Raw genomic sequence first — 27,759 nt, forward strand, 5'->3', positions numbered from 1 at the left:
GAAAGGAGGAGAGGAGGGGAGAAGAGGGGATGAGGTGAGAGGAGAAAGGAAAAGGAGGGAAGAGGGGAGTGGAAAGGAGGGGAGAGGAGGGGAGGAGAAGAGAAGAGATGGCAGGGAGGAGGGAAGGGAAGAGGAGAGTTGGGGAGAGTGGGGGAGAGGGGAGGAGGGAGGTAAGGAGAGGGCAAGAGCAGAAGAGAGGAGAGGAGGGGAGGAGGCGAGAGGAGAGTGGAGAGGGAAGAGGAGAGGGGAGAAGGGGAAAGGAGGGAGGGGAGAGGAGGGAGAGGGGAGAAGGGGAAAGGAGGGAGGGGAGAGGAGGGAGAGGGGAGAAGGGGAAAGGAGGGAGGGGAGAGGAGGGAGAGGGGAGAAGGGGAGAAGGGGAAAGGAGGGGGGGGGGAGAGGAGGGAGAGGGGAGAAGGGGAAAGGAGGGAGGGGAGAGGAGGGAGAGGGGAGAAGGGGAAAGGATCTCTCTTTTGAAGAACGGAGGGGAGAGGAGGGAGAGGGGAGAAGGGGAAAGGAGGGAGGGGAGAGGAGGGAGAGGGGAGAAGGGGAGAGAGGAGAAGGGAAAGGGGATAGGAAGGAAGGGGGAGGGGAAGAGGAAGAGGGGGAAGAGGCTGTGGGGAGGGGTGAAGAGGGGAGTGTAGAGAGGAGGAGGGGAGAGGAGGGGAGGAAACGAGGGGGGAAGGAAAGGAGGGGAGGAAGCGAGGGGGAAGGAAAGGAGGGGAGGAATGAGGGGGAGGCGAGAGGAAAGGGGAGGTGGGGGAGGGGGGGGAAAGGAGGGGAGGGGAAAGGAGGGGAGAGGGGAAAGGAGGGGAGGGGAGAGGGGAAAGGAGGGGAGGGGAGAGGGGAAAGGAAGGGAGGGGAGAGGGGAAAGGAGGGGCGGGGAAAGGAGGGGAAAGGAGGGGCGGGGAAAGGAGGGGAGAGGGGAAAGGAGAGGGGGAAGCGAGGGGAGAGTAGAGGAGAGGGGGAAGCGAGACAAGACAGGGCAAGGCAGGACAGGACAGGGCAGGACTAGCAAGACAGGACAGGACTAGAGGGCGACCGACAGCCAGTGGGCTTACCTGGGGTTGGGGCTGGGGAGGGGCTGGGAGGTGGTGGGTAGTGATAGATGGACCCCCCAACCCACAGTCAGGTGCTAAGAGAAAAGGGCATCAATACCTGCCGGGGTCAAGACCAGGGCCTGGAGTAGGTCAGAGAGCGAGACGATCCCCCCCACCACGTCATCTTTATCCACCAGCACGAGACGGTGGACCTGGGAGGAAGAGGTGAGAGGGTGAACCTGGGAGGAAGAGGAGAGAGGGTGAACCTGGGAGGAAGAGGAGCGAGGGTAGAGGAAGAGGAGAGAGGGTGAACCGGGGAGGAAGAGAAGAGAGGGTGAACCTGGGAGGAAGAGGAGAGAGGGTGAACCTGGAGGAAGAGGAGAGAGGGTAGAGGAAGAGGAGCGAGGGTGAACCTGGGAGGAAGAGGAGAGAGGGTGAACCTGGGAGGAAGAGGAGAGAGGGTGAACCTGGAGGAAGAGGAGAGAGGGTAGAGGAAGAGGAGAGAGGGTGAACCTGGAGGAAGAGGAGAGAGGGTAGAGGAAGAAGAGAGAGGGTGAACCTGGGAGGAAGAGGAGAGAGGGTGAACCTGGGAGGAAGAGGAGAGAGGGTGAACCTGGAGGAAGAGAAGAGAGGGTGAACCTGGGAGGAAGAGGAGAGAGGGTGAACCTGGGAGGAAGAGAAGAGAGGGTGAACCTGGAGGAAGAGAAGAGAGGGTGAACCTGGGAGGAAGAGGAGAGAGGGTGAACCTGGAGGAAGATGAGAGAGAGTGAACCTGGAGGAAGAGGAGAGAGGGTGAACATGGAGGAAGAGGAGAGAGGGTGAACCTGGGAGGAAGAGGAGAGAGGGTGAACCTGTAGGAAGAGGAGAGAGGGTAGAGGAAGAGGAGAGAGGGTGAACCTGGAGGAAGAGGAGAGAGGGTAGAGGAAGAGGAGAGAGGGTGAACCTGGGAGGAAGAGGAGAGAGGGTGAACCTGGGAGGAATAGGAGAGAGGGTGAACCTGGGAGGAAGAGGAGAGAGGGTGAACCTGGAGGAAGAGGAGAGAGGGTAGAGGAAGAGGAGCGAGGGTGAACCTGGGAGGAAGAGGAGAGAGGGTGAACCTGGGAGGAAGAGGAGAGAGGGTGAACCTGGAGGAAGAGGAGAGAGGGTAGAGGAAGAGGAGAGAGGGTGAACCTGGAGGAAGAGGAGAGAGGGTAGAGGAAGAAGAGAGAGGGTGAACCTGGGAGGAAGAGGAGAGAGGGTGAACCTGGGAGGAAGAGGAGAGAGGGTGAACCTGGAGGAAGAGAAGAGAGGGTGAACCTGGGAGGAAGAGGAGAGAGGGTGAACCTGGGAGGAAGAGAAGAGAGGGTGAACCTGGAGGAAGAGAAGAGAGGGTGAACCTGGGAGGAAGAGGAGAGAGGGTGAACCTGGAGGAAGATGAGAGAGAGTGAACCTGGAGGAAGAGGAGAGAGGGTGAACATGGAGGAAGAGGAGAGAGGGTGAACCTGGGAGGAAGAGGAGAGAGGGTGAACCTGTAGGAAGAGGAGAGAGGGTAGAGGAAGAGGAGAGAGGGTGAACCTGGAGGAAGAGGAGAGGGGTAGAGGAAGAGGAGAGAGGGTGAACCTGGGAGGAAGAGGAGAGAGGGTGAACCTGGGAGGAATAGGAGAGAGGGTGAACCTGGGAGGAAGATGAGAGAGGGTGAACCTGGGAGGAAGAGGAGAGAGGGTGAACCTGGGAGGAAGAGGAGAGAGGGTGAACCTGTAGGAAGAGAAGAGAGGGTGAACCTGGGAGGAAGAGGAGAGAGGGTGAACCTGGGAGGAAGAGGAGAGAGGGTGAACCTGGGATGAAGAGAAGAGAGGGTGAACCTGGAGGAAGAAGAGAGAGGGTGAACCTGGGAGGAAGAGGAGAGAGGGTGAACATGGAGGAAGAGGAGAGAGGGTGAACCTGGAGGAAGAGGAGAGAGGGTGAACCTGTAGGAAGAGGAGAGAGGGTGAACATGGAGGAAGAGGAGAGAGGGTGAACCTGGAGGAAGAGGAGAGAGGGTGAACCTGTAGGAAGAGGAGAGAGGGTGAACCTGTAGGAAGAGGAGAGAGGGTAGAGGAAGAGGAGAGAGGGTGAACCTGGAGGAAGAGGAGAGAGGGTAGAGGAAGAGGAGAGAGGGTGAACCTGGGAGGAAGAGGAGAGAGGGTGATCCTGGGAGGAAGAGGAGAGAGGGTGAACCTGGAGGAAGAGGAGAGAGGGTGAACCTGGAGGAAGAGGAGAGAGGGTGAACCTGGAGGAAGAGGAGAGGGTGAACCTGGGAGGAAGAGAAGAGAGGGTAGAGGAAGAGGAGAGAGGGTGAACCTGGAGGAAGAGGAGAGAGGGTAGAGGAAGAGGAGAGAGGGTGAACCTGGGAGGAAGAGGAGAGAAGGTAGAGGAAGAGGAGAGAGGGTGAACCTGGAGGAAGAGGAGAGAGGGTAGAGGAAGAGGAGAGAGGGTGAACCTGGAGGAAGAGGAGAGAGGGTGAACCTGGAGGAAGAGGAGAGAGGGTGAACCTGGAGGAAGAGGAGAGGGTGCACCTGGGAGGAAGAGAAGAGAGGGTAGAGGAAGAGGAGAGAGGGTGAACCTGGAGGAAGAGGAGAGAGGGTAGAGGAAGAGGAGAGAGGGTGAACCTGGGAGGAAGAGGAGAGAAGGTGAACCTGGGAGGAAGAGAAGAGAGGGTAGAGGAAGAGGAGAGAGGGTGAACCTGGGAGGAAGAGGAGAGAGGGTGAACCTGGAGGAAGAGGAGCGAGGGTGAACCTGGGAGGAAGAGGAGAGAGGGTGAACCTGGGATGAAGAGGAGAGAGGATGAACTTGGAGGAAGAGGAGAGAAGGTGAACCTGGGAGGAAGAGAAGAGAGGGTGGAAGAGGAGGAAGGGAAGAGACACGGCAAATTGCACCCTATGTAGTTTATTACTTTGGACCATAGTCAATAGGTATACTACTGTACTATAATATACTACTGTACTATATTATACTACTGTACTATATTATACTACTGTACTATACTATACTACTGTACTATATTATACTACTGTACTATATATTATACTACTGTACTATATATTATACTACTGTACTATATTATACTACTGTACTATATTATACTACTGTACTATATTATACTACTGTATGAGACTATACTACTGTACTATATTATACTACTGTACTATATTATACTACTGTACTATATTATACTACTGTACTATATTATACTACTGTACTATATATTATACTACGGTACTATATTATACTACTGTACTATATTATACTACTGTACTATATTATACTACTGTACTATATATTATACTACTGTACTATATTATACTACTGTACGAGACTATACTACTGTACTATATATTATACTACTGCACTATATTATACTACTGTACTATATTATACTACTGTACTAGACTATACTACTGTACTATATTATACTACTGTACGAGACTATACTACTGTACTATATTATACTACTGTACTATATTATACTACTGTACTATATTATACTACTGTACTATATATTATACTACTGTACGAGAATATACTACTGTACTATATTATACTACTGTACGAGACTATACTACTGTACTATATTATACTACTGTACTATATTATACTACTGTACTATATATTATACTACTGTACTATATTATACTACTGTACTATATTATACTACTGTACTATATATTATACTACTGTACTATATTATACTACTGTACTATATTATACTACTGTACTATATTATACTACTGTACTATATATTATACTACTGTACTATATTATACTACTGTACTATGTATTATACTACTGTACTATATTATACTACTGTACTATATTATACTACTGTACTATATTATACTACTGTACTATATATTATACTACTGTACGAGACTATACTACTGTACTATATATTATACTACTGTACTATATTATACTACTGTACTATATTATACTACTGTACTATATTATACTACTGTACTAGACTATAGTACTGTACTATATTAAACTACTGTACGAGACTATACTACTGTACTATATTATACTACTGTACTATATTATACTACTGTACTATATATTATACTACTGTACGAGACTATACTACTGTACTATATTATACTACTGTACTATATTATACTACTGTACTAGACTATACTACTGTACTAGACTATACTACTGTACTATATTATACTACTGTACTATATTATACTACTGTACTATAGTATACTACTGTACTATATTATACTACTGTACTATATTATACTACTGTACTATATATTATACTACTGTACTATATTATACTACTGTACTATATTATACTACTGTACGAGACTATACTACTGTACTATATTATACTACTGTACTATATTATACTACTGTACTATATTATACTACTGTACTATATATTATACTACTGTACGAGACTATACTACTGTACTATATTATACTACTGTATGAGACTATACTACTGTACTATATTATACTACTGTACTATATTATACTACTGTACTATATTATACTACTGTACGAGACTATACTACTGTACTATATTATACTACTGTACGAGACTATACTACTGTACTATATTATACTACTGTACTATATTATACTACTGTACTATATATTATACTACTGTACTATATTATACTACTGTACTAGACTATACTACTGTACTATATTATACTACTGTACGAGACTATACTACTGTACTATATTATACTACTGTCCTATATTATACTACTGTACTATATTATACTACTGTACTATATATTATACTACTGTACGAGACTATACTACTGTACTATATTATACTACTGTACGAGACTATACTACTGTACTATATTATACTACTGTACTATATTATACTACTGCACTATATATTATACTACTGTACTATATATTATACTACTGTACGAGACTATACTACTGTACTATATATTATACTACTGTACTATATTATACTACTGTACTATATATTATACTACTGTACTATATTATACTACTGTACTATATTATACGACTGTACTAGACTATACTACTGTACTATATTATACTACTGTACTATATTATACTACTGTACTATATTATACTACTGTACTAGACTATACTACTGTACTAGACTATACTACTGTACTATATTATACTACTGTACTATATTATACTACTGTACTAGACTATACTACTGTACTATATTATACTACTGTACTATATTATACTACTGTACTATATATTATACTACTGTACTATATTATACTACTGTACTATATTATACTACTGTACCTTATTATACTACTGTACGAGACTATACTACTGTACTATATTATACTACTGTACTATATTATACTACTGTACTATATTATACTACTGTACTATATATTATACTACTGTACGAGACTATACTACTGTACTATATTATACTACTGTATGAGACTATACTACTGTACTATATTATACTACTGTACTATATTATACTACTGTACTATATTATACTACTGTACGAGACTATACTACTGTACTATATTATACTACTGTACTATATATTATACTACTGTACTATATTATACTACTGTACTATATATTATACTACTGTACTATATTATACTACTGTACGAGACTATACTACTGTACTATATTATACTACTGTACGAGACTATACTACTGTACTGTATTATACTACTGTACGAGACTATACTACTGTACTATATTATACTACTGTACGAGACTATACTACTGTACTATATATTATACTACTGTACTATATTATACTACTGTACGAGACTATACTACTGTACTATATTATACTACTGTACTATATTATACTACTGTACTAGACTATACTACTGTACTATATTATACTACTGTATGAGACTATACTACTGTACTATATTATACTACTGTACTATATTATACTACTGTACTATATTATACTACTGTACTATATATTATACTACTGTACGAGACTATACTACTGTACTATATTATACTACTGTACGAGACTATACTACTGTACTATATTATACTACTGTACTATATTATACTACTGTACTATATATTATACTACTGTACGAGACTATACTACTGTACTATATTATACTACTGTACGAGACTATACTACTGTACTATATTATACTACTGTACTATATTATACTACTGTACTATATATTATACTACTGTACTATATTATACTACTGTACTATATTATACTACTGTACTAGACTATACTACTGTACTATATTATACTACTGTACTATATTATACTACTGTACTATATTATACTACTGTACTAGACTATACTACTGTACTATATTATACTACTGTACTATATATTATACTACTGTACTATATTATACTACTGTACTATATATTATACTACTGTACTATATATTATACTACTGTACTATATTATACTACTGTACTATATTATACTACTGTACTATATTATACTACTGTACTATATATTATACTACTGTACTATATTATACTACTGTACAAGACTATACTACTGTACTATATATTATACTACTGTACTATATTATACTACTGTACTAGACTATACTACTGTACTATATTATACTACTGTACGAGACTATACTACTGTACTATATTATACTACTGTCCTATATTATACTACTGTACTATATTATACTACTGTACTATATATTATACTACTGTACGAGACTATACTACTGTACTATATTATACTACTGTACGAGACTATACTACTGTACTATATTATACTACTGTACTATATTATACTACTGTACTATATTATACTACTGTACTATATATTATACTACTGTACTATATATTATACTACTGTACTATATTATACTACTGTACTATATATTATACTACTGTACTATATTATACTACTGTACGAGACTATACTACTGTACTATATATTATACTACTGTACTATATTATACTACTGTACTATATTATACTACTGTACTATATTATACAACTGTACTAGACTATACTACTGTACTATATTATACTACTGTACGAGACTATACTACTGTACTATATTATACTACTGTACTATATTATACTACTGTACGAGACTATACTACTGTACTATATTATACTACTGTACGAGACTATACTACTGTACTATATTATACTACTGTACGAGACTATACTACTGTACTATAATATACTACTGTACTATACTATACTACTGTACTATATTATACTACTGTACGAGACTATACTACTGTACTATATATTATACTACTGTACTAGACTATACTACTGTACTATAATATACTACTGTACTATAATATACTACTGTACTATATTATACTACTGTACGAGACTATACTACTGTACTATATATTATACTACTGTACTATATTATACTACTGTACGAGACTATACTACTGTACTATATTATACTACTGTACGAGACTATACTACTGTACTATATATTATACTACTGTACTATATTATACTACTGTACGAGACTATACTACTGTACTATATTATACTACTGTACGAGACTATACTACTGTACTATATATTATACTACTGTACTATATTATACTACTGTACGAGACTATACTACTGTACTATATTATACTACTGTACGAGACTATACTACTGTACTATATTATACTACTGTACGAGACTATACTACTGTACTATATTATACTACTGTACGAGACTATACTACTGTACTATATTATACTACTGTACGAGACTATACTACTGTACTATATTATACTACTGTACGAGACTATACTACTGTACTATATTATAGTACTGTATGAGACTATACTACTGTACTATATTATACTACTGTACGAGACTATACTACTGTACTATATTATACTACTGTACGAGACTATACTACTGTACTATATATTATACTACTGTACGAGACTATACTACTGTACTATATATTATACTACTGTACGAGACTATACTACTGTACTATATATTATACTACTGTACGAGACTATACTACTGTACTATATTATACTACTGTATGAGACTATACTACTGTACTATATTATACTACTGTACGAGACTATACTACTGTACTATATTATACTACTGTACGAGACTATACTACTGTACTATATATTATACTACTGTACGAGACTATACTACTGTACTATATATTATACTACTGTACGAGACTATACTACTGTACTATATTATACTACTGTACGAGACTATACTACTGTACTATATTATACTACTGTACGAGACTATACCACTGTACTATATTATACTACTGTACGAGACTATACTACTGTACTATATTATACTACTGTACGAGACTATACTACTGTACTATATATTATACTACTGTACGAGACTATACTACTGTACTATATATTATACTACTGTATGAGACTATACTACTGTACTATATTATACTACTGTACGAGACTATACTACTGTACTATATATTATACTACTGTACTATATTATACTACTGTACGAGACTATACTACTGTACTATATTATACTACTGTACGAGACTATACTACTGTACTATATATTATACTACTGTACTATATTATACTACTGTACGAGACTATACTACTGTACTATATTATACTACTGTACGAGACTATACTACTGTACTATATATTATACTACTGTACTATATTATACTACTGTACGAGACTATACTACTGTACTATATTATACTACTGTACGAGACTATACTACTGTACTATATTATACTACTGTACGAGACTATACTACTGTACTATATTATACTACTGTACGAGACTATACTACTGTACTATATTATACTACTGTACGAGACTATACTACTGTACTATATTATACTACTGTACGAGACTATACTACTGTACTATATTATACTACTGTATGAGACTATACTACTGTACTATATTATACTACTGTACGAGACTATACTACTGTACTATATTATACTACTGTACGAGACTATACTACTGTACTATATATTATACTACTGTACGAGACTATACTACTGTACTATATATTATACTACTGTACGAGACTATACTACTGTACTATATATTATACTACTGTACGAGACTATACTACTGTACTATATTATACTACTGTATGAGACTATACTACTGTACTATATTATACTACTGTACGAGACTATACTACTGTACTATATTATACTACTGTACGAGACTATACTACTGTACTATATATTATACTACTGTACGAGACTATACTACTGTACTATATATTATACTACTGTACGAGACTATACTACTGTACTATATTATACTACTGTACGAGACTATACTACTGTACTATATTATACTACTGTACGAGACTATACCACTGTACTATATTATACTACTGTACGAGACTATACTACTGTACTATATTATACTACTGTACGAGACTATACTACTGTACTATATATTATACTACTGTACGAGACTATACTACTGTACTATATATTATACTACTGTATGAGACTATACTACTGTACTATATTATACTACTGTACGAGACTATACTACTGTACTATATATTATACTACTGTACTAGACTATACTACTGTATTATAATATACTACTGTACTATAATATACTACTGTACTATACTATACTACTGTACTATACTATACTACTGTACTAGACTATATTACTGTACTACACTATACTACAGTACTATACTATACTACTGCGCTAGACTATACTACTGTACTACACTATACTACAGAACTATACTATACTACTATACTATACTATACTACTGTACTATATATTATACTACTGTACTAGACTATACTACTGTACTATAATATACTACTGTACTATAATATACTACTGTACTATATTATACTACTGTGCGAGACTATACTACTGTACTATATTATACTACTGTACTATATTATACTACTGTACTATATTATACTACTGTACTATATATTATACTACTGTACGAGACTATACTACTGTACTATATTATACTACTGTACGAGACTATACTACTGTACTATATTATACTACTGTACTATATTATACTACTGTACTATATTATACTACTGTACGAGACTATACTACTGTACTATATTATACTACTGTATGAGACTATACTACTGTACTATATTATACTACTGTACTATATTATACTACTGTACTATATTATACTACTGTACGAGACTATACTACTGTACTATATTATACTACTGTACTATATTATACTACTGTACTATATTATACTACTGTAAGAGACTATACTACTGTACTATATTATACTACTGTACGAGACTATACTACTGTACTATATTATACTACTGTACTATATTATACTACTGTACGAGACTATACTACTGTACTATATTATACTACTGTACGAGACTATACTATTGTACTATAATATACTACTGTACTATACTATACTACTGTACTATATTGTACTACTGTACGAGACTATACTACTGTACTATATATTATACTACTGTACTAGACTATACTACTGTACTATAATATACTACTGTACTATAATATACTACTGTACTATATTATACTACTGTACGAGACTATACTACTGTACTATATATTATACTACTGTACTATATTATACTACTGTACGAGACTATACTACTGTACTATATTATACTACTGTACGAGACTATACTACTGTACTATATATTATACTACTGTACTATATTATACTACTGTACGAGACTATACTACTGTACTATATTATACTACTGTATGAGACTATACTACTGTACTATATATTATACTACTGTACTATATTATACTACTGTACGAGACTATACTACTGTACTATATTATACTACTGTACGAGACTATACTACTGTACTATATTATACTACTGTACGAGACTATACTACTGTACTATATTATACTACTGTACGAGACTATACTACTGTACTATATATTATACTACTGTACTATATTATACTACTGTACGAGACTATACTACTGTACTATATTATACTACTGTACGAGACTATACTACTGTACTATATATTATACTACTGTACGAGACTATACTACTGTACTATATTATACTACTGTACGAGACCATACTACTGTACTATATTATACTACTGTACTATATTATACTACTGTACTATATTATACTACTGTACGAGACTATACTACTGTACTATATTATACTACTGTACGAGACTATACTACTGTACTATATTATACTACTGTACTATATTATACTACTGTACGAGACTATACTACTGTACTATATTATACTACTGTACGAGACTATACTACTGTACTATATTATACTACTGTACGAGACTATACTACTGTACTATAATATACTACTGTACTATACTATACTACTGTACTATATTATACTACTGTACGAGACTATACTACTGAACTATATATTATACTACTGTACTAGACTATACTACTGTACTATAATATACTACTGTACTATAATATACTACTGTACTATATTATACTACTGTACGAGACTATACTACTGTACTATATATTATACTACTGTACTATATTATACTACTGTACGAGACTATACTACTGTACTATATTATACTACTGTACGAGACTATACTACTGTACTATATATTATACTACTGTACTATATTATACTACTGTACGAGACTATACTACTGTACTATATTATACTACTGGAGACTATACTACTGTACTATATATTATACTACTGTACTATATTATACTACTGACGAGACTATACTACTGTACTATATTATACTACTGTACGAGACTATACTACTGTACTATATTATACTACTGTACGAGACTATACTACTGTACTATATTATACTACTGTACAGGGAGACTATACTACTGTACTATATTATACTACTGTACGAGACTATACTACTGTACTATATTATACTACTGACGAGACTATACTACTGTACTATATTATAGTACTGTATGGGAGGAGACTATACTACTGTACTATATTATACTACTGTACGAGACTATACTACTGTACTATATTATACTACTGTACGAGACTATACTACTGTACTATATATTATACTACTGTACGAGACTATACTACTGTACTATATATTATACTACTGTACGAGACTATACTACTGTACTATATATTATACTACTGTACGAGACTATACTACTGTACTATATTATACTACTGTATGAGACTATACTACTGTACTATATTATACTACTGTAGAGACTATACTACTGTACTATATTATACTACTGTACGAGACTATACTACTGTACTATATATTATACTACTGTACGAGACTATACTACTGTACTATATATTATACTAAGAGGAGACTATACTACTGTACTATATTATACTACTGTACGAGACTATACTACTGTACTATATTATACTACTGTACGAGACTATACCACTGTACTATATTATACTACTGTACGAGACTATACTACTGTACTATATATTATACTACTGTACGAGACTATACTACTGTACTATATATTATACTACTGTATGAGACTATACTACTGTACTATATTATACTACTGTACGAGACTATACTACTGTACTATATATTATACTACTGTACTATATTATACTACTGTACGAGACTATACTACTGTACTATATTATACTACTGTACTGGGAGACTATACTACTGTACTATATATTATACTACTGTACTATATTATACTACTGTACGAGACTATACTACTGTACTATATTATACTACTGTAGAGACTATACTACTGTACTATATATTATACTACTGTACTATATTATACTACTGTACGAGACTATACTACTGTACTATATTATACTACTGTACGAGACTATACTACTGTACTATATTATACTACTGTAGAGACTATACTACTGTACTATATTATACCTGGACTATAGGACTATATTATACTACTACGAGACTATACTACTGTACTATATTATACTACTGTACGAGACTATACTACTGTACTATATTATACTACTGTATGAGACTATACTACTGTACTATATTATACTACTGTACGAGACTATACTACTGTACTATATTATACTACTGTACGAGACTATACTACTGGAGACTATACTACTGTACTATATATTATACTACTGTACGAGACTATACTACTGTACTATATATTATACTACTGTACGAGACTATACTACTGTACTATATTATACTACTGTAGGAGACTATACTACTGTACTATATTATACTACTGTATGAGACTATACTACTGTACTATATTATACTACTGTACGAGACTATACTACTGTACTATATTATACTACTGTAGGACTATACTACTGTACTATATATTATACTACTGTACGAGACTATACTACTGTACTATATATTATACTACTGTACGAGACTATACTACTGTACTATATTATACTACTGTACGAGACTATACTACTGTACTATATTATACTACTGTACGAGACTATACCACTGTACTATATTATACTACTGTACGAGACTATACTACTGACTATATTATACTACTGTACGAGACTATACTACTGTACTATATATTATACTACTGTACGAGACTATACTACTGTACTATATATTATACTACTGTATGAGACTATACTACTGTACTATATTATACTACTGTACGAGACTATACTACTGTACTATATATTATACTACTGTACTAGACTATACTACTGTATTATAATATACTACTGTACTATAATATACTACTGTACTATACTATACTACTGTACTATACTATACTACTGTACTAGACTATATTACTGTACTACACTATACTACAGTACTATACTATACTACTGCGCTAGACTATACTACTGTACTACACTATACTACAGAACTATACTATACTACTATACTATACTATACTACTGTACTATATATTATACTACTGTACTAGACTATACTACTGTACTATAATATACTACTGTACTATAATATACTACTGTACTATATTATACTACTATACTATACTCTACTACTATACTAGACTATACTACTATACTATACTCTACTACTGTACTCTACTATGCTATACTACTGTACTATACTGTACTACTATACTATACTCTACTACTGTACTCTATTATGCTATACTACTGTACTATAATATACTACTGTACTATGCTATATTACAATACTCTACCACTGTACTCTACTATGCTCTACTACTGTACTCTACTATGCTATACTACTGTACTATACTGTACTACTATACTATACTCTACTACTGTACTCTACTATGCTATACTACTGTACTATACTGTACTACTATACTATACTCTACTACTGTACTTTACTATGCTCTACTACTGTACTCTACTGTACTACTATGCTATACTATACTCCTGTACTCTACTATGCTCTACTACTGTACTATACTGTACTACTCTACTATACCCTACTACTGTACTCTACTATGCTCTACTACTGTACTATACTGTACTACTATACTGTACTACTATACTATACTACTGTACTCTACTATGCTATACTACTGTACTATACTGTACTACTCTACTATACCCTACTACTGTACTCTACTATGCTCTACTACTGTACTATACTATACTACTGTACTATAATATACTACTGTACTATACTGTGCTACTATACTATACTATACTATACTACTGTACTCTACTATGCTCTACTACTGTACTATACTGTACTACTATACTATACTATACTCTACTACTGTACTCTACTATGCTCTACTACTGTACTCTACTATGCTATACTACTGTACTATACTGTACTACTATACTGTACTACTATACTATACTACTGTACTCTACTATGCTATACTACTGTACTATACTGTACTACTCTACTATACCCTACTACTGTACTCTACTATGCTCTACTACTGTACTATACTATACTACTGTACTATACTGTGCTACTATACTATACTATACTATACTACTGTACTCTACTATGCTCTACTACTGTACTATACTGTACTACTATACTATACTATACTACTGTACTCTACTATGCTCTACTACTGTACTAAACTGTACTACTATAATATAATACTATACTATACTATACTACTGTACTCTACTATGCTCTACTACTGTACTATACTGTACTACTATACTATACTATACTCTACTACTATACTATACTATATTCTGCTAATGTACTCTACTATGCTCTACCACTGTACTATACTGTACTACTATACTATACTCTACTACTGTACTCTGCTATGCTCTACTACTGTACTATACTGTACTATACTACGGTACTATACTATACTACTGTACTATACTACGGTACTATACTATACTACTGTACTATAATATACTAATGTACTATACTGCTGTGATATACTATCCTGCTGTACTATACTATGCTATACTACTGTGCTATACTACTATACTATACTACTGTACTATAATATACTACTGTACTATGCTATACTACTGTACTATACTGTACTACTATACTATACTACTGTACTCTACTATGCTATACTACTGTACTCTAATATACTACTGTACTATATATTATACTACTGTACTAGACTATACTACTGTACTATAATATACTACTGTACTATGCTATACTACTGTACTATAATATACTACTGTACTATACTATACTATACTATACTATACTATGTACTATACTACTGTACTACTGTACTATATACTACTGTACTATATTATACTACTGTACTATACTATACTACTGTACTATATTATACTACTGTACTATACTATACTACTGTACTATACTATACTACTGTACTATATTATACTACTGTACTAGACTATACTACTGTACTATTATACTACTGTACTATATTATACTACTGTACTAGACTATACTACTGTACTATATTATACTACTGTACTATATTATACTACTGTACTATATTATACTACTGTACTATATTATACTACTGTACTATACTATACTACTGTACTATATTATACTACTGTACTATACTATACTACTATACTATATACTACTATACTCTACTATGCTATACTACTGTACTATACTATACTACTGTACTATATTATACTACTGTACTACTATACTACTGTACTATATATTATACTACTGTACTATATTATACTACTGTACTATACTATACTACTGTACTATACTATACTACTGTACTATATTATACTACTGTACGAGACTATACTACTGTACTATATTATACTACTGTACTAGACTATACTACTGTACTATATTATACTACTGTACTACTATGCTATACTACTGTACTATACTACTGTACTATATTATACTACTGTACTGTACTCTACTACTATACTACTGTACTATATTATACTACTGTACTATATTATACTACTGTACTATATATTATACTACTGTACTATACTATACTACTGTACTATATTATACTACTGTACTATACTATACTACTGTACTATATTATACTACTGTACTATATATTATACTACTGTACTATATTATACTACTGTACTATATTATACTACTGTACTATATATTATACTACTGTACTATATTATACTACTGTACTATATATTATACTACTGTACTATATTATACTACTGTACTATATTATACTACTGTACTATATATTATACTACTGTACTATATTATACTACTGTACTATATATTATACTACTGTACTATATTATACTACTGTACTATACTATATTATACTACTGTACTATATTATACTACTGTACTATATATTATACTACTGTACGAGACTATACTACTGTACTATATATTATACTACTGTACTGTATTATACTACTGTACTATATTATACTACTGTACTAGACTATACTACTGTACTATATTATACTACTGTACGAGACTATACTACTGTACTATATTATACTACTGTACTATATTATACTACTGTACTATATTATACTACTGTACTATATATTATACTACTGTACGAGACTATACTACTGTACTATATTATACTACTGTACGAGACTATACTACTGTACTATATTATACTACTGTACGAGACTATACTACTGTACTATATTATACTACTGTACTATATTATACTACTGTACTATATTATACTACTGTACTATATATTATACTACTGTACTATACTATACTACTGTACTATATTATACTACTGTACTATATTATACTACTGTACTAGACTATACTACTGTACTAGACTATACTACTGTACTATATTATACTACTGTACTATATTATACTACTGTACTGGACTATACTACTGTACTATATTATACTACTGTACTATATTATACTACTGTACTATATTATACTACTGTACTATATATTATACTACTGTACTATATTATACTACTGTACTATATTATACTACTGTACGAGACTATACTACTGTACTATATTATACTACTGTACTATATTATACTACTGTACTATATTATACTACTGTACTATATATTATACTACTGTACGAGACTATACTACTGTACTATATTATACTACTGTATGAGACTATACTACTGTACTATATTATACTACTGTACTATATTATACTACTGTACTATATTATACTACTGTACGAGACTATACTACTGTACTATATTATACTACTGTACGAGACTATACTACTGTACTATATTATACTACTGTACTATATTATACTACTGTACTATATATTATACTACTGTACTATACTATACTACTGTACTATATTATACTACTGTACTATATTATACTACTGTACTATATTATACTACTGTACTATATATTATACTACTGTACTATATTATACTACTGTACTATATTATACTACTGTACTATATTATACTACTGTACTATATATTATACTACTGTACTATATTATACTACTGTACTATATATTATACTACTGTACTATATTATACTACTGTACTATATTATACTACTGTACTATATTATACTACTGTACTATATATTATACTACTGTACGAGACTATACTACTGTACTATATATTATACTACTGTACTATATTATACTACTGTACTATATAATACTACTGTACTAGACTATACTACTGTACTATATTATACTACTGTATGAGACTATACTACTGTACTATATTATACTACTGTACTATATTATACTACTGTACTATATTATACTACTGTACTATATATTATACTACTGTACGAGACTATACTACTGTACTATATTATACTACTGTACGAGACTATACTACTGTACTATATTATACTACTGTACTATATTATACTACTGTACTATATATTATTCTACTGTACTATATTATACTACTGTACTATATTATACTACTGTACTAGACTATACTACTGTACTATATTATACTACTGTACTATATTATACTACTGTACTATATATTATACTACTGTACTATATTATACTACTGTACTATATATTATACTACTGTACTATATTATACTACTGTACTATATTATACTACTGTACTATATATTATACTACTGTACTATATTATACTACTGTACAAGACTATACTACTGTACTATATATTATACTACTGTACTATATTATACTACTGTACTATATTATACTACTGTACTAGACTATACTACTGTACTATATTATACTACTGTACGAGACTATACTACTGTACTATATTATACTACTGTACTATATTATACTACTGTACTATATTATACTACTGTACTATATATTATACTACTGTACTAGACTATACTACTGTACTATATTATACTACTGTACGAGACTATACTACTGTACTATATTATACTACTGTACTATATTATACTACTGTACTATATTATACTACTGTACTATATATTATACTACTGTACTATATATTATACTACTGTACGAGACTATACTACTGTACTATATTATACTACTGTACTATATTATACTACTGTACGAGACTATACTACTGTACTATATATTATACTACTGTACTATATTATACTACTGTACTATATTATACTACTGTACTATATTATACGACTGTACTAGACTATACTACTGTACTATATTATACTACTGTACGAGACTATACTACTGAACTATATTATACTACTGTACTATATTATACTACTGTACTATATTATACTACTGTACTATATATTATACTACTGTACGAGACTATACTACTGTACTATATTATACTACTGTACGAGACTATACTACTGTACTATATTATACTACTGTACTATATTATACTACTGTACGAGACTATACTACTGTACTATATTATACTACTGTACGAGACTATACTACTGTACTATATTATACTACTGTACTATATTATACTACTGTACGAGACTATACTACTGTACTATATTATACTACTGTACGAGACTATACTACTGTACTATATTATACTACTGTACGAGACTATACTACTGTACTATAATATACTACTGTACTATAATATACTACTGTACTATACTATACTACTGTACTATATTGTACTACTGTACGAGACTATACTACTGTACTATATATTATACTACTGTACTAGACTATACTACTGTACTATAATATACTACTGTACTATAATATACTACTGTACTATATTATACTACTGTACGAGACTATACTACTGTACTATATATTATACTACTGTACTATATTATACTACTGTACGAGACTATACTACTGTACTATATATTATACTACTGTACGAGACTATACTACTGTACTATATATTATACTACTGTACTATATTATACTACTGTACGAGACTATACTACTGTACTATATTATACTACTGTACGAGACTATACTACTGTACTATATATTATACTACTGTACTATATTATACTACTGTACGAGACTATACTACTGTACTATATTATATTACTGTACGAGACTATACTACTGTACTATATTATACTACTGTACGAGACTATACTACTGTACTATATATTATACTACTGTACTATATTATACTACTGTACTAGACTATACTACTGTACTATATTATACTACTGTACTAGACTATACTACTGTACTATATATTATACTACTGTACTATATTATACTACTGTACGAGACTATACTACTGTACTATATTATACTACTGTACGAGACTATACTACTGTACTATATTATACTACTGTACGAGACTATACTACTGTACTATATTATACTACTGTACGAGACTATACTACTGTACTATATTATACTACTGTACGAGACTATACTACTGTACTATATTATACTACTGTACGAGACTATACTACTGTACTATATTATACTACTGTACGAGACTATACTACTGTACTATATTATACTACTGTACGAGACTATACTACTGTACTATATATTATACTACTGTACGAGACTATACTACTGTACTATATATTATACTACTGTACGAGACTATACTACTGTACTATATTATACTACTGTACGAGACTATACTACTGTACTATATATTATACTACTGTACTAGACTATACTACTGTATTATAATATACTACTGTACTATAATATACTACTGTACTATACTATACTACTGTACTATACTATACTACTGTACTAGACTATATTACTGTACTACACCATACTACAGTACTATACTATACTACTGTGCTAGACTATACTACTGTACTACACTATACTACAGAACTATACTATACTACTATACTATACTACTGTACTATAATATACTACCGTACTGTACTGTACTACTGTACGAGACTATACTACTGTACTATATTATACTACTGTACTATATTATACTACTGTACTATATATTATACTACTGTACGAGACTATACTACTGTACTATATTATACTACTGTACGAGACTATACTACTGTACTATATTATACTACTGTACTATATTATACTACTGTACTATATTATACTACTGTACGAGACTATATTACTGTACTATATTATACTACTGTACGAGACTATACTACTGTACTATATTATACTACTGTACTATATTATACTACTGTACGAGACTATACTACTGTACTATATTATACTACTGTACGAGACTATACTACTGTACTATATTATACTACTGTACGAGACTATACTACTGTACTATAATATACTACTGTACTATATTATACTACTGTACTATACTATACTACTGTACTATATTATACTACTGTACGAGACTATACTACTGTACTATATATTATACTACTGTACTAGACTATACTACTGTACTATAATATACTACTGTACTATAATATACTACTGTACTATATTATACTACTGTACGAGACTATACTACTGTACTATATATTATACTACTGTACTATATTATACTACTGTACGAGACTATACTACTGTACTATATTATACTACTGTACGAGACTATACTACTGTACTATATATTATACTACTGTACTATATTATACTACTGTACGAGACTATACTACTGTACTATATTATACTACTGTACGAGACTATACTACTGTACTATATATTATACTACTGTACTATATTATACTACTGTACGAGACTATACTACTGTACTATATTATACTACTGTACGAGACTATACTACTGTACTATATTGTACTACTGTACGAGACTATACTACTGTACTATATTATACTACTGTACGAGACTATACTACTGTACTATATTATACTACTGTACGAGACTATACTACTGTACTATATTATACTACTGTACGAGACTATACTACTGTACTATATTATACTACTGTATGAGACTATACTACTGTACTATATTATACTACTGTACGAGACTATACTACTGTACTATATTATACTACTGTACGAGACTATACTACTGTACTATATATTATACTACTGTACGAGACTATACTACTGTACTATATATTATACTACTGTACGAGACTATACTACTGTACTATATTATACTACTGTACGAGACTATACTACTGTACTATATTATACTACTGTATGAGACTATACTACTGTACTATATTATACTACTGTACGAGACTATACTACTGTACTATATTATACTACTGTACGAGACTATACTACTGTACTATATATTATACTACTGTACGAGACTATACTACTGTACTATATATTATACTACTGTACGAGACTATACTACTGTACTATATTATACTACTGAACGAGACTATACTACTGTACTATATTATACTACTGTACGAGACTATACTACTGTACTATATTATACTACTGTACGAGACTATACTACTGTACTATATTATACTACTGTACGAGACTATACTACTGTACTATATATTATACTACTGTATGAGACTATACTACTGTACTATATATTATACTACTGTACGAGACTATACTACTGTACTATATTATACTACTGTACGAGACTATACTACTGTACTATATATTATACTACTGTACTAGACTATACTACTGTATTATAATATACTACTGTACTATAATATACTACTGTACTATACTATACTACTGTACTAGACTATATTACTGTACTACACTATACTACAGTACTATACTATACTACTGTGCTAGACTATACTACTGTACTACACTATACTACAGAACTATACTATACTACTATACTATACTATACTACTGTACTATATATTATACTACTGTACTTGACTATACTACTGTACTATAATATACTACTGTACTATAATATACTACTGTACTATATTATACTACTGTACTATACTATACTACTGTACTAGACTATACTACTATACTATACTCTACTACTATACTAGACTATACTACTATACTATACTCTACTACTGTACTCTACTATGCTATACTACTGTACTATACTGTACTACTATACTATACTCTACTACTGTACTCTATTATGCTATACTACTGTACTATAATATACTACTGTACTATGCTATACTACAATACTCTACCACTGTACTCTACTATGCTCTACTACTGTACTCTACTATGCTATACTACTGTACTATACTGTACTACTATACTATACTCTACTACTGTACTCTACTATGCTCTACTACTGTACTCTACTATGCTATACTACTGTACTATACTGTACTACTATACTATACTCTACTACTGTACTCTACTATGCTATACTACTGTACTATACTGTACTACTATACTATACTCTACTACTGTACTTTACTATGCTCTACTACTGTACTCTACTGTACTACTATGCTATACTATACTCCTGTACTCTACTATGCTCTACTACTGTACTATACTGTACTACTCTACTATACCCTACTACTGTACTCTACTATGCTCTACTACTGTACTATACTGTACTACTATACTGTACTACTATACTATACTACTGTACTCTACTATGCTATACTACTGTACTATACTGTACTACTCTACTATACCCTACTACTGTACTCTACTATGCTCTACTACTGTACTATACTATACTACTGTACTATAATATACTACTGTACTATACTGTGCTAGTATACTATACTATACTATACTATACTATACTACTGTACTCTACTATGCTCTACTACTGTACTATACTGTACTACTATACTATACTATACTACTGTACTCTACTATGCTCTACTACTGTACTAAACTGTACTACTATAATATAATACTATACTATACTATACTACTGTACTCTACTATGCTCTACTACTGTACTATACTGTACTACTATACTATACTATACTCTACTACTATACTATACTATATTCTGCTAATGTACTCTACTATGCTCTACCACTGTACTATACTGTACTACTATACTATACTCTACTACTGTACTCTGCTATGCTCTACTACTGTACTATACTGTACTATACTACGGTACTATACTATACTACTGTACTATACTACGGTACTATACTATACTACTGTACTATAATATACTAATGTACTATACTGCTGTGATATACTATCCTGCTGTACTATACTATGCTATACTACTGTGCTATACTACTATACTATACTACTGTACTATAATATACTACTGTACTATGCTATACTACTGTACTATACTGTACTACTATACTATACTACTGTACTCTACTATGCTATACTACTGTACTATAATATACTACTGTACTATATATTATACTACTGTACTAGACTATACTACTGTACTATAATATACTACTGTACTATGCTATACTACTGTACTATAATGCACTACTTTACTATACTATACTATACTATACTACTGTACTCTACTATGCTATACTACTGTACTATAATATACTACTGTACTATATATTATACTACTGTACTAGTCTATACTACTGTACTATATTATACTACTGTACTATACTATACTACTGTACTAGACTATACTACTGTACTATACTATACTACTGTACTAGACTATACTACTGTACTATGCTATACTACTCTACTATATATTATACTACTGTACTAGACTATACTACTGTACTATAATATACTACTGTACTATAATATACTACTGTACTATATTATACGACTGTACTATACTATACTACTGTACTAGACTATACTACTATACTATACTCTACTACTGTACTAGACTATACTACTATACTATACTCTACTACTGTACTCTACTATGCTATACTACTGTACTATACTGTACTACTATACTATACTATACTACTGTACTATAATATACTACTGTACTATGCTATACTACTATACTCTACTACTGTACTCTACTATGCTCTACTACTGTACTCTACTATGCTATTCTACTGTACTATACTGTACTACTATACTATACTCTACTACTGTACTCTACTATGCTCTACTACTGTACTCTACTATGCTATAATACTGTACTATACTGTACTACTATACTATACTCTACTACTGTACTCTACTATGCTATACTACTGTACTATACTGTACTACTATACTATACTCTACTACTGTACTTTACTATGCTCTACTACTGTACTCTACTGTACTACTATACTATACTATACTCCTGTACTCTACTATGCTCTACTACTGTACTATACTGTACTACTATACTATACTAGACTACTGTACTCTACTATGCTATACTACTGTACTATACTGTACTACTATACTATACTACTGTACTCTACTATGCTATACTACTGTACTATACTGTACTACTCTACTATACCCTACTACTGTACTCTACTATGTTCTACTACTGTACTATACTATACTACTGTACTATAATATACTACTGTACTATACTGTACTACTATACTATACTATACTACTGTACTCTACTATGCTCTACCACTGTACTATACTGTACTACTATACTATACTATACTACTGTACTCTACTATGCTCTACTACTGTACTAAACTGTACTACTATACTATAATATACTACTATACTATACTATATTATACTATACTATACTACTGTACTCTACTATGCTCTACTACTGTACTATACTGTACTACTATACTATACTACTATACTATACTATATTCTACTAATGTACTCTACTATGCTCTACTACTGTACTATACTGTACTACTATACTATACTCTACTACTGTACTCTGCTATGCTTTACTACTGTACTATACTGTACTACTATACTATACTATACTACTATACTATACTACTGTACTCTACTATGCTCTACTACTGTACTATACTGTGCTACTATACTATAATATACTACTATACTATATTATACTATACTATACTACTGTACTCTACTATGCTATACTACTGTACTATACTGTACTACTATACTATACTATACTACTATACTATACTATATTCTACTAATGTACTCTAATATGCTCTACTACTGTACTATACTGTACTACTATACTATACTCTACTACTGTACTCTACTATGCTTTACTACTGTACTATACGGTACTACTATACTATACTATACTACTATACTATACTACTGTACTCTACTATGCTCTACTACTGTACTATACTGTACTACTATACTATACTATACTATACTATACTACTGTACTCTACTATGCTCTACTACTGTACTATACTATACTACTATACTATACTATACTACTATACTATACTATACTATACTACTGTACTCTAATATGCTCTACTACTGTACTCTACTATGCTCTACTACTGTACTCTACTATGCTCTACTACTGTACTCTACTATGCTCTACTACTGTACTATACTGTACTACTATACTATACTATACTATACTACTATACTATACTATACTATACTACTGTACTATACTATGCTCTACTACTGTACTCTACTATGCTCTACTACTGTACTATACTGTACTACTATACTATACTATACTACTATACTATACTATACTATACTATACTACTGTACTCTACTATGCTCTACTACTGTACTCTACTATGCTCTACTACTGTACTCTACTATGCTCTACTACTGTACTACTACTGTACTACTATACTATACTATACTATACTACTATACTATACTATACTATACTACTGTACTATACTATGCTCTACTACTGTACTCTACTATGCTCTACTACTGTACTATACTGTACTACTATACTATACTATACTACTATACTATACTATACTATACTATACTATACTACTGTACTCTACTATGCTCTACTACTGTACTCTACTATGCTCTACTACTGTACTCTACTATGCTCTACTACTGTACTCTACTATGCTATACAGGACTGTGACAGGAGGGACACAGCGGGGACAGTACACCACAACCAGCAGGGAAACAACTTCAGGAAAGTACCACACTAAATATAAAAAAAGTAGTCTTTACCTCTGCCTTAGCAATACGATCGATGATAGTCTCCAGAGTCTCGTGAGGGTAACACTTCAGCACCCCGTCCACACAGCAGGCCCTGCTACTGATCGCTTCCTGCATGGTCATGTTCAGGTTATTGTAGTTCTTCTGAGCGGCCAGATT

At 32.7% G+C, this 27,759-nt stretch overlaps 1 protein-coding gene across 4 annotated transcripts in view; it reads right to left on the reverse strand.

The window, feature by feature from the left end:
• prkag3b (protein kinase, AMP-activated, gamma 3b non-catalytic subunit) overlaps positions 1–27,759 on the reverse strand; it is a 43,286-nt gene that overhangs the window by 6,293 nt on the left and 9,234 nt on the right. For 3 of the 4 annotated variants that reach the window (XM_046347395.1, XM_046347306.1, XM_046347526.1), the window contains exons 11-12: positions 27,613–27,759; positions 1,156–1,249 (exon numbers count right to left, since the gene is read on the reverse strand). In XM_046347395.1, the coding sequence (XP_046203351.1) occupies positions 1,156–1,249; positions 27,613–27,759 (241 nt within the window). Of the gene's footprint in view, positions 1–1,058; positions 1,250–27,612 lie in introns of all 4 variants that reach the window. The other variant, XR_006838562.1, reaches the window with a different exon arrangement.

This window comes from Oncorhynchus gorbuscha, linkage group LG01 (assembly GCF_021184085.1).
Source record: "Oncorhynchus gorbuscha isolate QuinsamMale2020 ecotype Even-year linkage group LG01, OgorEven_v1.0, whole genome shotgun sequence".
Lineage (NCBI taxonomy): Eukaryota > Metazoa > Chordata > Actinopteri > Salmoniformes > Salmonidae > Oncorhynchus > Oncorhynchus gorbuscha.